Consider the following 15,016-nt stretch of genomic DNA (forward strand, 5'->3'; position numbering starts at 1 on the left):
TGTGATGGCTTGTTTGACTCCATTTGGTTTGGGAGTTGTTGGCCAAATGCTTGTTACATGGGTTAGTTAGAAAGCATAAGGGAGCTAGATATTGCACAACCATCCAAATATTTTAAAAAAAAAAAATACACTTACTTGCTTCGAATAAATTCATGCCTAGGAAATCTTATTTTAAAAGATGAGTCAATGATTTAAAAAGCTATGATATGTGCAAGTGAAGGGGAAGGAAATGCATTTTAAAAAGTCAAAACAATTCCGGTTTCACTTTCAAAGAAAGTTAGAGATGAATTCTATTATAGATGAGATGTTTAAGCTATGTATGTGGATTATGATATCAATGCATGAATGCTGAAAGTTTAAAATTGTTTATAGATATCATTACTTCATATACTTGATGTAGTCTTTACAATAACTCTCTCTCCAATATTTCCTATATTCCAAGATTAAGAATGAGCTTAATGTATCTTCATGCACCAGTTTTGTTAATGTTTATGGGTAGCATCTCTGTTAAACCCTCACCAGACTTCACTCATCCTCTAGGGATGCCTAGGGGTTTAAAAGGCTTGATGCATATGCTAAATGCAATCATCATTCCCACTAAAGATGAGTTGTTTCATTTTTGTTTTGCTAAGGGATTAGCAAAATGTAAGTTTGGGGTGTGACAAACGCCAAATATTTCATATTCAAGCTCCCTTAATTGCATGTCTTAGTCTATTTTTGTATTAATAATGTTTACTTTTTAGGCATTTTTGTACTGTGTCTATTTTTAGGATTTTTCCTCAAAAGTGAATAAAAGCAAGAAATTACGGGTTTTTGAAGAGCACAATCATTCTGGGCTTTAATGTCAACGAATTCCAACAAAAGATGGCCCAAGAGACCGTGGATACATTTAGCATTACAATGATGAAGAGGGTTGAATTCATCAGGCCAAGCTTAAAATCATTAAAAATAGCTAATTTAGCCCATGAAGAAGACCTGCTACTTGTAGCAGGTCTCAAGCACAAAACCTGCTATCGGTAGTAGAACCAATGCCTTATCCAAATTTAGCCTTGATCAAATTCCAGTAGCCAAGCAAAAGTGCTACCAGTAGCACAAAACTGCTACAGGTAGCAAGGTGCCAGCCATGTACGCGTAGAGGGATGCCATGACAAACTGCTATCGATAGAGAAAGCTGCTACAGGTATAACATATGCAGATTGGAATTCGTAATTTTTTTAAAACATCAGTCTTTCTCCATAAATTAAGGGGATTTATGGATCTTCTTTTGAAAAAGATATAGCACGAAATTAGGAGTATTTTGACTTGTTTTCGAAGCCTTAGAGATAGGGGATCAAGGGGGGAAAGGGCCTTGAAGGTTGGAGATCAGTTTTTGTGGTTTTAAAACCTACAGAGAGAAATATTGCAGATGTGAAAAAGTGGGCAGAGATGGAGTTCGAATTAGGGCTTTCTTCAGCAACGTTTAAGGTTGCAAGCTTGACCATGAGAGGCTAATCCCTTCCTAGAGGAATGATGTAACCCAATCCGAGTAATTATGGTTTAAATTGTAGTTTTTCTTTGGGGAATTTCTGATTTTAGCATTGCAAGTTGTATAACTTTGTGATATATATTGTAATGCTTTTGTAAATGGGCTTCATATATACATTCATTCTTAATGAAATGTTCATCTTTTCTTAGAAAATGGGCTTCATAGTTTGGGATGTGCTTGCATATCTCAACATTAAGCTTGAAGATTTGTTAATTATTTTTAGTATTTGATGATGAGGTTTTCTTATTTGATTTTGTTTAGCATCTACTAGAAGTGGGCTTATTCTAGTCCTGTGCTGTAAAAGGAGGAATGCCTCCTTATGATCTTGTAATGTTCATTTTTCTTTTTATAAATTATCACATTCAGGAAATATTTTTTTTTCTTGTCTTAGAAAATGCTTCATTTTGATTTAAACTTTTAAACATGCTTATAGTGACAATAAGTATGTAAGTTATGCAATGGTATTCATGATATGCAATGTTAGGGTTTTGATAGGCCATACCTAGAGAAGACGGACTATGTTACACATTAGATTAGCATAGTTATTAGATGGTCCATACCTATTGAAGATGGGTTATGCTTAGTTCTAGATTATGTATGCATTTTTTCTTCTTGATGGATTCATTGTATGTTTTTACCACATGAGTTATAGTTATGCAAAAATCTAATTTTTCCCCATATATAATTACAATGTGCCATAGTTACAAGGGTTGTGGTGAAGTCATTTTCCTAGCCTTAACTCATACTATCTCTTTACATTTAATTTAAATTCTGTTCTTTTAAGCATTAATTTCAATTTTATACAAGTGACAAGCAACCCATTCAATCAAACAATTTTCAATTAAACTCGGAAGTAATCTTATAATCTTGATTGCCATAAGCTAGCAATATTTATGAATCGATATACATATTCATTTTCTATAAGAACTTGTTGATAAGTGCTGAATATTATATATTTCGAGCCTCTAAATATACGTAAGTTAAGACCTAAAGTGATACTTCTATCCATTATTAGACTGATCTATGTTTAATGTGTGTTTATAGGTACCCTCTCAGAGAAACGGTTAAAACTGGGACTTTATGATGATATCGAAGCTTACAGAGTCATTGCCAATCATTCAGAGCAAGCCGAGACCTTAAATGGTGAACTTTAGAGGAATTCAGAATCTAAAGCTCGAGCCCAAGGTTTGAGGCTCGAGCCTTACAAGTCAAACAAGAAAAGTCAATAAGGCATTAAAGCTCGAGCCTTGTACCTTTGAGCTTGAGCCCCAACTAAGGGTGCTCAAGCTTAACCAAGGGTGCTCGAGCTTTGACACTCAAGCTTGAGCACAAGGCGTCAGAATTTGAAGAGTTGATTTCCAAGCTCCCAGACCTCGTGCCTAACCTCAAGGATTAAGCACCATTACCCAAAGCTCGAGCCTTGAGTACCTAAAGCTCGAGCCAAGTACCTAGTGCTCGAGCCCCTGAAGCTTGGATCGAGTAATGTTAAAAGTGATGAAACCCAAGAATATTCTAAATGTTGAAGAAAAAGACACTTTGAAAAATAGTTGAAGAAATTTGGCTAAATGTCAAAGTGAAGATCGAACACCAATTCAAAGAAGCTCGAGCCTGAACCTTAAAGCTCGAGCCTGAACCTTAAAAGCTCGAGCCTTTGTTCCTAAAGCGCGAGCCTTCCATGACATGTCAGATTTAAGTAATGGGAATGTTCTCTTTTCAAGCCGTATCTCATTCTAGATGGGCCAGAAGACCTAAAAGCCCACCAAGCCTTTATTTTCTTCTATAAAAGAAGGCACAAGCCATGATAGAAGAGGTCCCTTTTTCTCGTATTATTTTGAAGGCTGATACTGTGGTGGCGGCTTTTAGGGTTTCCACTACCTTAGAAGGTGAAGATCCTGAGAAGAGAAGTGTCGTCTATGACGATAGAGACGACTCCAACACAGATGACATCCGGCATAATCATGAGTAGCTAATTCCTCTCTTAGGGCACTGTTGTAACCCAATCTAGTATTATGGTTTGATTATTCTTAACTCTGGGATTATTTTAATGTATATTATGTTTTTTATTATATGACTATGAGCAATTGAGACAACTCAATTGGATTTAATGCTTTAACTATATTATAAATTGTTATTACCTTATCTTAGATATAACTGTTTGTTCTCTAGTCTCAACCAATCTTATTAGACGGTATCTGGCGGAGCCTTGCCGGACATAAGAATAGAGGTCATATAATGGTGTTCTAACATTTTTATAAAAGAATGTTTTCATAGTCTATGCTTAGGAAAGATGGATTATTTGCAAAGTAGTTAGAATAGGTAGGTGGATAGTCCATGCTAACCGCAGATAGGTTATAGTTAACTGAATTTTATAAAACGTCTTTCTTTTAAACCTGAATTGAATGAATGTTATTGAGTTCAATTCATTTAAAACATAACTTGTTAAAACCCCAGAGTTGAAACAATTAACCATAGTATGAAGGTTGTGGTGAAGTTAAAGCCCTAAGACTTTTCTCACTCTGATAACTTAGTTTAATTTAGCTTAATTTTAGTTTAATTTTAGTTTTTGATCGTGACAATCAATCAAACAATTTCACCAATTACCTGTAAACCATAAAGATTAATTAAAAACCGAATATAAATACTCATCACCCTGTGGGTTTGACCCTCTCTAGATAGTGCTATCCTACAAGGATTCGTTCTATTGCGAGTGGTAAAATAGACAAACAACACTTATGCTATTGCTAGTGGTATTTATAATTGATAACGTTTACACCACATCAGGACCCAGTGACAATCCAAATCGTACTCCACTGCAATAATAAGAACACAATGCACCAATCACACGAAAGACACACCAATGCCAGCCCTCACACCTTCTACTAAAAATAAACACCACCCAACACAACGCTAAACTGCTCACCAAGCTTTAGCACACATCCAAACACTCCCAATCAGAAATGCAACCCAACCATTTCTGTAATTTTTACCCCAATTCAAAAGCCCCCAATTTTTTGTTCTTCAAACCCTAGGTTGAATTGGCTTTTCTCTGTGCATATTAGATAATGGATGATGTTAGAGAAGATTAAGGGCAATAAAATTGAAAAATAGATGATGAAAGATGGGTTGGGTGGAGGGGTACAAAAAATGTAGATATATATATATATATATATATATATGTATATATGTGTGTATATATATATATAGAATGAAGAGGGAAGGTGATAGAATAATGAAATTGAGGAAGGTGAGAAGAGAGTTACCAGCTTGGAAAGGATGGATTCGTGAGAGAGAGAGAACCCTGGGAGAGAGAAAGAGCTTCAGAATAGAGAAGATGATGAAGACGAAGAAGAATGGAGAAGAAACGGGGTGTTTTTCTAAAATCCAAGTAACAGTGCTCAAGCACAAAGTATTGTGCTCGAGCACAAGCTACTTTTTTGCCCATTGTAATAAATTATACTTCCACACCAAAACAATTGAGGTAATATGTTCCAATGTTTTCCTATATGTCTCCACCTATACTTATCCATTTAGTTTCCCTATTCTTTGGTGCCAATACGGGGAGAGTGTTCTCTTTTGTTTGGCGGTGGGGGCAATGATTTTGCTTTTATGAAAATTACAAGTTGAATTGCATGTCATGTCAAATTTGGGTGAATCATTATTAATGTATGATTGGGGATTGGTATTTTTGGGTATTTTTGAATCTTTAATTCATGTTTTGGTATGGTCCACATCATTATCCAGTTTGATTGTTGTTAGTGATAATTAGTCTCTAGTGTACTTCACTTCTCACATATGCACATTAGTATCTTTTTGTGAGGTATAGGCCTAACGTTGTGTTATATATTACATGTGTTGGATATAAGTTAATAGACCTTGGAAAGTGGATGTCCTTGGAATGATGATAAGGAATATGCATGATTAGTTAATGCTTTTCACAAAGTAACCAGGCCTCTTGCCTAAGTAAGCAGTGAGTGTTTGCGTCAAAAAGTGGGGGCTTATGAAAAAAATGAAAGTGTTGGTAATGATAGTTTATGTTCGAAGCCTAGTTGATTTGAGTTAATAAGCTCTTTGGGGTGTCTTTACACCTAATGTCCTAAAATTGTCTGGTTAGGAGTCATTAGCCTAAAGCTCGCTACATGGGTCATCTAGAACGCTTAAGGGACTTAAACATTGCATGTGAAGACCATGTCTTCTTTTTCCTTTTTTGATTTTCCGTCATTCATTTTTTTATTATTTATTTAATTATTTGATTTATTCTTTTTTCGCGTTGCCTTAGGGTTTTTTTGCCCCCGAGGTAGGTAGGCTTCGGTGTTCGGAACTGATTTTCGGCACCATGTGCATTGCATTATATTATCTTTTACAGTTCGTGCATGATTTAATTTCACTGAAAAACATGCTCATTTATTTATAATTTCTAGAGGTATGGATGCATAGTTTCTTCGGAAACATTTTTTTTTTTTTGAGGTATTTTGCGTAATTAAGTTTTTGAGATATTTTGCCTTAGGGACTTTTGTGCAATTATTCTTTGAGATATTTTATGGTGGGACTAAGTTGCAATTTGGGAAAAAGAGTGACAAGTAGCACTCTCCCATTGGCCCATTTGTTGACTTACCATTGGATACACTTGGAAGCCTAGATTGGTGACATGTGTAAGGCTTGGATTAAGCTTAGTAAGGAGGCCTAGATTAGTGACAAGTGGAGGGTGGATGTGGGTGTGTGTGAGAGAGGTACTGTTGGTATGGTGTGTTTGGCTATCAAAGCCATTTGGTTAGTGGAAAAGGGTGTGAAATGTTATCTTCCTCACTTACCACATTTGTTGAACCTTGAAACCCTAGCCACCACTTCTCAAATTCGAACCCCTTCCCTTGGGAATTTGGTCTTCCATCTTGAAGATCAAATCTTCATCTCTTCCTCCTCTAGAATACCTTTTCATAGTTTCTCCATTTGATTTCGTTTGCCTTAGATTCTAGAGAAACAATCCTCTAGTGAGGCATTTTAACAAGACCTGAAACCCTAGCCTCCATTTTTGAATTTCGACCCCCTTCCCTTGTGATTTTTGGTCTTCCACCTTGAAGACAGAATCTTCCTCTCTTCTTTTTCTAGAACACTTTTGCTTAGTTTCTTCATTTGATTTCATTTACCTTGGATTCTAGAGGAACAATCCTCTAGTGAGGTAGGGGTTATCCTATGTTTATACTCGATCTTACTGTTTCTTGCTTCCTTTGTTGATGATAGACATTGTATACATGTAAATTGAAGTTCTAGGATTGTATTAGATGAAATTTGATTATATCTAACCTAGGGTTACATTTTATACAAGTCTTCTATGTGAATATTTTCTTGTATAGTTGTTGTTTTACTTAAGTAGAAGACTGAAATCTGGTATCTTGTTGTTGTTGTTACTATGATGTTCTAAGATTATTGTTGTCATGGATTGTGTTGTGATATTTGAATATGTTGTTGTTAAGTTAGGGTTTTAATGATTTCCATGTTAGCATGATTAAATTTCCTATATTGATAGCCTAGTAATTATGTTGTTGTATACACCTTGTGAACTTGACATTGTATATGCCATTATAGCTTGAGGACTTAGGATATGTCTTGTGTGAATTTCAAAAATTGGATGTGTATGGAAGTTGATTAATTGCATTTTTTACACTATGTGATAGCTATAACCTTCTTAATTGATTTTGGAAACACTTGGGGCAAAGAAATTATTGAAATGGCTAGGGTAAGGCCCTAGTGCAGGAGGTATGGGTTCTCCCTACAATATAATGTGCACTTAGGTGGTTTTTTATGGGTTAAAAGTCCTAAATAGCTACTTGTCTTGCGTTATGATGTTCATAACCGGACGCCGCTCCTAAGTTTTCCACATTTTTGATTTCGCGTTCATTTACAAGTTGACATTACTTTAGAAGTTGTAGCTTATTATTTTTCATTGGATGTTCCAATATTGTTTAAATGTATTTCTTGTTGTTTTACATTGGATGTTCTTATACTTTTCAAAGGCATTTCTTGATGTTTTACATTGGATGTTCCAATACTTGTCAAAGGCATTTCTTGTTGTTTTACATTGGATGTTCCAAAGTTGTTCAAATGCATTACTAGTTGTTTACATTGGAGGTTCCAATAATGTTAACTGTGATACTTATTGTGGATTGCTTTTAAATTATTTCATATATAGCTTAGGATGACCCCTTAGCTACCCATTAAGACTAGATGTTAGGAGGCATGATCCATAAGTGTTTGATTTATATTACGTTGTAAAGAACCGTTGAAACTTTAGAGTATACACATGCGCTTCATCCAACGGAGTAACTTGTTTACTCACCCTAGTTGATTTGGGTCTTTTTCAAGTAAGGAGACATTTTTCTTGGATACTCATCATCCATAGCTTGACTTGGCTCACTTGGATATTTTTCTATAATTTTGATATGCAAGTGTTAGCATGCTTTGATTAGTTTTGATGTTGTTAAAGTTTAACTTGTTTAGGAGCTTAACTTGCCCCATTTTGGACAAGTACTATAAACTTAAGTGTCTTATTTTGATGTTGTTTTAACTTGTGTGTATGAGACCATGGGTGTAATACCCCTAATTTTAAAATGATATTTTTTGTATTTAATTTATGTTTTAATTGCATTTTTATTTGATTAATTGCTCAATTGTTTTATTGTGGTGATTGAATTAAATTAATTGTGTTATTTTTAATTATTTACTTGGAATTAATTGTTTAAGTGTATTTAATTATTTAATTGGTTTTTCATTATGATATTTTACTTAATTGGATTTTAACTTATTTACTTGATTTAATTATTGACCATTTTTACGTTATAGTTAATTTTGGATTATAATTTATGTATAGGTAAGCCGCCATAGGGAAACATAGATAGTTTCATAGGCCGACTAGGATTGGGATTAGGGCTTAGTCTAATTATTCATGGACTAGGGTGATTAATTTACACCTATAAATATACACAATATGGTGGTTTAGGGTTTAGGAAAAAATAAACGTAAGTTCTGTAAAAACAGAGACTGTGAGATACAGAGGGAAAATAGAGAGAGAACCGGAGAGTGAACTTGGGTGATTCACACAACAAAATCAAGGAGGGAAGTTTGGTGTGGGCTACTGGACTGTAATAGGAGCAACAAGAGTTGTTTAACACAACCAACGTGGCCGGAGAAGATAGAGGCAACAGTTAGAGATTTTTTATTCAAAGTCTCAAAGGCAAGTTTCTGTTCTATTCTTTTCCATGAATCTATGTTCTGTGCATGTTTAGATGGACTCTAGGAGTTTAATAATGCTTATACAATCTATATTGCATGCTTGACTGATAATTAATCTTGTTTAACAAAACTGTTATACAAAATTCTGTAAGTCTCTGTTAGCTTTGTTTCTTCGGTTTATGCGTTTTAATTTTTGCTATTTGAGATTAATGATGCATATGGATGCCTTATAAGTAGTCTAGAATGTTAATTAGATATTAGAATAGGAATTTAATACAGTGTAGTGTATCAGTTTATCGACTGTTTTGGAGGATTTGAACGCTATGGTTTATTTTAGCAGTTTAAATAATTGGAGCTTGATTTTTAGGTTCTGGAGTAAATAACTAATGTCATTATATTTGTATTAAAATATACAGATGCATGTTTCGGAGAACTGTTGATAAATTAATTAAATGGTATTTTTATCAATTATGTGGATTGGAGGACTATATGCACCGGTATGGGACGGTGGCATACTAGGGGTGGATTAGTTCAGATACTAAGTCCTACTTAAAATGGATTAAGGTGTGGAATAACCATAGAGCTTAAGTCCAACTCCTATCAGTGTCAGGTCAGTAAATAACTGAATGACATAATTGGATTCCTGGGATGAACTGTTGTACAGATATCAAGCCACTATATCAGATGGATGATATTTTGTATTAGGAGGACACGGATTTTATATATTTATGTTATAACGCCATGGTATGAGCTTGAGTCTCATGACCATGGTTAGGGTGCGTATATCGCCTAGGATGGATAGCTGGACAGAGGTGTTATTCCCTGGTAAGTCTAGGTACACATGACCACGTAATGTTCGATTTCCATGGTATCTCTACTCAGGCTGAGACAGACCTATTGGACTAGTGAGTGTCCTATAGTGTGTAATATATACATAAATGAACTACTTTAGATATTGTAGAGTTTCTCTAAGATGTATCTGCGTATCGAATTCCTATTTGGATAGTAGTAGATCAGGACTTGCATATGGGCCTGACCTACTCTTTTATTTTTCAGATGCTCGTTAGTTCCAGGGTTAGAGCTTGGTCGTGCAGAGTAGATACAGACTTCTATTCCACCGACTACGTAAGACTGCTTACTTATTAGCTTTGGATCGTACTTCAGTTATTTTATTTTACAGTTGGGATTTTTATTAGGGGTCCACCAGATGGATTCCCGAGTTGATAATTAATTGGAGGTTTTAGAGTTTGGATTTTAATAATTATATTTTGAGAATTTTGAGTCAGCTTTCCAATGGTACCAATCCCATTTTTAGATTCATTTCCTATAGAGAGATATAATCATTTTGGTTGAACATTATCGGGATTTGGTTCAAACCGGGTTAGGGTTTTCGTGGGATTTCACTTCCAATGACCTTAGAACTTCATATGAGGTTACCAAAGGATCTCATTGGGTTATTTTGATCTCATTTAACTTATTAAGAGTCAAATTTCCTTCTCTTAGGGTAAAATGGCCATTTTACCCCTATCTTGGTTTTCGGTTCGTTTCAGTTTTAGCTTCTGTTTTCAATTACTTTTTGAGTTTCGTGACTTCTTAGAAGGTCACTTGGACATCTTAGAGATGGTATTCATCTCTAGCGACCTATTCTCTTTTATTGCTTCCGCCTTTGGAATCCATTATCGGGTTAGTTTTTGGGTTACTCGCAGGCGCACCGGGTTCAAAGAATTCAGACTGTCACATTGCATAGCTTTCGATCTTTGAAAAAAAAAATTTATGAAAAATTTGCATGCATAAGTGTAGTAATGAATTCATGGCTTGGGTGCTCGAACTCGATCGGAAATAAATGAGTTGAAGCTATTGTGATGTATAATATAAGGATAAAAGAGTACAACACATAATTGGATGCTAGTTCACTTCAAAAAGAAGCTAGTGATTAATTACTATTGGGAATATGTTGAATTGAACTTTGTGTGGGGACCATAGTATTAGTCATATAATTGGAGGTTTGGGATTGCTTGGGAATATTAATCTTTCTTATACTTGACACAATAGATAACTTGATGATAATGTGTATTCAATCTTTTCTGATTTGATGGAAGTAATTGAGCTAAGTGCAATGTGTGCACAATATTGGATGTTTGTGGGTATCATCTCTAGAAACCCTCACGAGGCAATAGCTCGTCCACTAGGGTAACTTAGGAGTTTAAGGCCTTATTGCATATGGTAAATGCAATTGAAAATACCTTCCAAAAGTGGCACATCTTTAGTTAGGAGGTAGTGAAAGTAGTAATTTTGTAAACTTTTCTCTTTTTACCTTTATTTGTTAGAGGACTAGCAAAAGCTTGTTTGAGGGTAATTTGATAAGTGCACAAAACTTGCTATTTTATACTTAATAATAAATGATTAATTAATATTTTCTAATAAATAAATATTTTTATCCTTGCTTTTCATGTTTTATAGGGGCTGGTTTCGAAATGAGAAGAAAAGAAACAAAAATAGCAAAAATGTGAGATTACACGATCAGTCAAAGTCAAATTCAAAATTGGTTTTTCCATCAAATTAGCAAAGATTAAGCCAAATTGGAAAACATATCAAGCCAAATTGAAAAACAGCAAGATTTTAAGAAGTTTGATATATTTTTATTTTTATTTTTATTTTATTTTTACTTCTGTAATTAGAATTTTTCACTCCCAATCGTTCTATTCTAAACTCTATAAATAAGGACATATGTAGATGAGGTGAAATACACAGAGTTAGTGAGAGAGAGAATAGACTTAGAGTTTTATTATTTTGCATCTTTTTGTAATTCTTTCTTTTATTCAATAAAAAGTGTTTTTATTTCTCTATTTTGTTTTCTTATTAGTATGCTAGCTTTAACACCTCTCTCATCTTGAGAGAAAGATGAAGCCACATGGTTAACATGCAATTGAATTTCTTTCATGTTTTATGTTAATTTTCCTATTTAGAACATGTCTTTTATTCTTCTATTCTGTGTTATTTGACTGAAAAAAAAATAAAAAATAAAAAATAAATCAGATGGAAGATTCTTCGTGTTTGCCAATTAATAGTAATTCGGAGAATGCCTACTTCTATTTACTAAAGATTTACCGGATTAAATAAAAAATATTTTCTCTTATATAAGCAAGTGTTGTTTAATTTCCTTCATCTTTCCAAATTGTAATTAGATTAATAAAGTGAATTGCTTATAAAAGGAAAATTGAGAAAAACAAAAGAAATTTGTTTATATGGATCTGTGATGGTGGATTCTCATCTCTTGAGACTTTTCCCATTATTAAAAAAAGAAAAAAAATTATTTAATCGTATTTTTATTTGTTTTGTTTTATTTTATTTACATTATTCAAACATTCAAAAAATTGTTTTAAAAAATTATTTCTTCATCCCTTTTAATTGATGTTTTGAATTTATATCCAGAATCTTAGTGGTTCGATCCTATTTATTATTATATCATTTTTATTTAATATTTACAGGTTTTTATTATTTTTTCACAAAGTATAGAAAAACAAAGGCAAATATCAATAAATCTACGTTCGTCAGAAAGATGATGATGTATAGGTGAAATGAATTAAAAAGTAATTTAATGGTAAAAGGTACTTAATAAAATGTATTATCACCAAGTACTTAACCTACTTTTAACTAATAGTAAATTTTTCACAGCTTGTATTGACAAAAATCTTTTTTTATTCCAACAACAATACGGATCCGATTCTTTCTTTACTGTTTATATTTTTATGATTGTGATTATTTTAATTAATAATAATTATGGATAATTAATCAATCACAAAATTTAGTCAAGCTAACCTACTCACCCCCCTTAAAGTCGTTAAGGCCGTGGTTTACAATTTAACTACCATAATAAGTTATGCACTGCATTACTCACACACCCCCTATGTTTTGGATGAAAAATATTTAGATTTGTCAAATCCATTTGAAGAGTTTATATTCTTGAGATGATGCCGTGGACGAAACCAGCACTTGCATAAAAAAATTTAAAAACCCCTGGATTAGAACTTCTGTACTAAACAATCAAGTACCGACATGGCTTTGACCAGTTGGCTGGGTATCCACCGTATAAATAAATAAATTAATTAATATAAAATAAATTCTGAAACACCCAACACAAAACCACACCGAATGAATCCCCCAAAGGTTTCTATAAATTGATTGGGCCATCAATTCCCCAACCGCTCTTGAACCTATCCCAAGTCCTCCTCCCACAGAAAAAGTAAAAGACCCCTGATGGCTTATTACGCTAGAAGCAGAACCTCCTCTATCCTAGAGGTGTTCACTCTAAATCCCCTGCCATACCCTGTTCTCCTACTCTTAGCACTCATCACTCTCTTGCTTGGCATCCAATGGTTTTCCTCGTATGAGGAAGTTGTGGAAACCACTGAACAGAACTTGGGTTGGGTACTTTTTGTCATACCAGTGTTGATACTGATTGCTGTCCGTTGGTTGTCAACCATAGAGAATCCTGAGAGATTCTTCGTCTCGTCGCCGTATGATCGGCAGCGACGGACCTACAAACGCCCGTCCGAGGGAAGCTCGCCGTGGGGCGTGGCGGCGTTCATCGTCTTGTTGCTGATCTTGGTGCAGTACCAGTCTACCTTTCATGACAGCTGGTTTGTGTGATACTCATAATAAGATTGGATAATTATGTGTTTGTGTTGGTTTAATAGGAGTTATAAGTAATTATAAGAACTGGGTTTTGGTTCTATTAGAACAAGATTAAGTTTATTGTACTGCTATATACGATTGTGGTGTGTGTTTGTGTGTGTATATATATAGGTGGGAATATCACTGTATAAGTGGTTGGATATTAGTGTAATTAAGGGAGTATGACTAGTTTAATTAGGTTTGCAGCTTTTTATTTCTGTAATTATGTATTTCTGGTTGCTTTAATAGGTGTGATTTTAAATAGAAGTACTGGATTTTGTTCAATTAGATCTAAAAGTTGGGTTAATTCTGCTGTTAATCATGATTGTTATGTGTGTGTGTAGTAGGGGTCCAGATGATATCACTATGTTATTGGCTTATGTGCTTTTGATTGAGGAAAATAGTTGGATATTCATCATCTTTTGTTATTGTAATTTAAATGGGTATGATTTAATTAACGTCTCTTTGCGGCTTTTTTATTTCTGAAGTTCTAGTATGATGGTTTAGTGGGTTACAGGAAAGATTTTTAAAATTCATATATTTTAAGTACAGCTTTTGAGTAGTTTGTTTGATGGAGGTTCCATTTGTTGTTTTAGTGCTCTCAATTGTCTATTTATTATTCTTTTCTTTAACTAGCTTTGCTTGATTGTTTGATGGTGGTTCCATTTGTTGTTTTAGTGCTCTCAATTGTCTATTTATTATGCTCTTCTTTAACTAGCTTTGTTTGATTGTTTGATGGAGTGAGGAAACGAATGCAGTCGTGACGTAGTTGGACACTTATTCCGGAAAAAAATCACAATTCATGGAAGATGCATTCTGCTTTTTAAGTATCCGAGAGGATGCAAACAAAAGTTTGTAGCCTTTTTTCCTTCTCTAACAAATTAATTATATAATAATATAATAATTATATAGAGTCTTGCTTATTGGTGAGCAAAAAAAATTATATACAGGTGGGCCTTAAATTAAATCCAAGGGTTCAATTCCAAATTCCCTAATATTTGTTCCTTTTGATTGAAAACTATTGTCAGACTATTTTAATTTCCAAATTTAAGAATCCTAACACTGCTCATTTTAATAATTAAGACAATTACCAAAACACCAAAATTCGGCAAAAAAAAAAAAAGGCTCTCTTTGTGATCCTTGTTCACAGGTCTCTCTCTAAAACAAAGAAATTCTACTCATTCTTGGCTCTGATTTACTTACCAACCGGTTTTAGAAAGAAATTCTACTCATCTTCTTGGACATCGGACTTCATCATCACACTGACGGCATCACAGAATGCCACGAAACACTTTAATCAACCACATCACACACTTTCTAACGATTGTGAAGTCGACAAACAAACTTAACCATTGAGTCTAGAGCACCCAAAAATCATAGGGTACACTTCACCTCAAAGTCTCTACCCACCACCATCACCTACTTTGATCAAAACCCTCGGCGGGGCTCGAGCGAATCCTAAGTTTGACTTTTCACACCAGTAGTCAACATAATCCACAAACCTCACCATTGTGCTCAAAAGGTTCAAAAATCTAGAAAAGCACTGTAATATTGCCTACCTTCCAGCCCTACCCCCACTTTTGACCAAGTCTT

At 34.2% G+C, this 15,016-nt stretch overlaps 1 protein-coding gene across 1 annotated transcript; it reads left to right on the top strand.

The window, feature by feature from the left end:
* Positions 1–12,925: 12,925 nt before the first annotated feature.
* Positions 12,926–13,708, top strand: LOC132300796 (uncharacterized). Its single transcript, XM_059798031.1, has one exon. It carries the CDS (start codon positions 13,007–13,009, stop codon positions 13,397–13,399), a length of 393 nt encoding a protein of 130 aa, XP_059654014.1. The 5' UTR covers positions 12,926–13,006; the 3' UTR covers positions 13,400–13,708.
* The last annotated feature ends 1,308 nt before the right edge of the window (positions 13,709–15,016 follow it).

This window comes from Cornus florida, unplaced genomic scaffold, assembly GCF_030987335.1.
Source record: "Cornus florida cultivar Cherokee Brave unplaced genomic scaffold, ASM3098733v1 CherokeeBrave_3.0.0_Hap2_Chr03, whole genome shotgun sequence".
Taxonomy (NCBI): domain Eukaryota; kingdom Viridiplantae; phylum Streptophyta; class Magnoliopsida; order Cornales; family Cornaceae; genus Cornus; species Cornus florida.

Bases quoted from the DNA above. Each gene is read 5' to 3' on its own strand.
- LOC132300796 (XM_059798031.1), top strand. From the start codon at position 13,007: ATGGCTTATTACGCTAGAAGCAGAACCTCCTCTATCCTAGAGGTGTTC.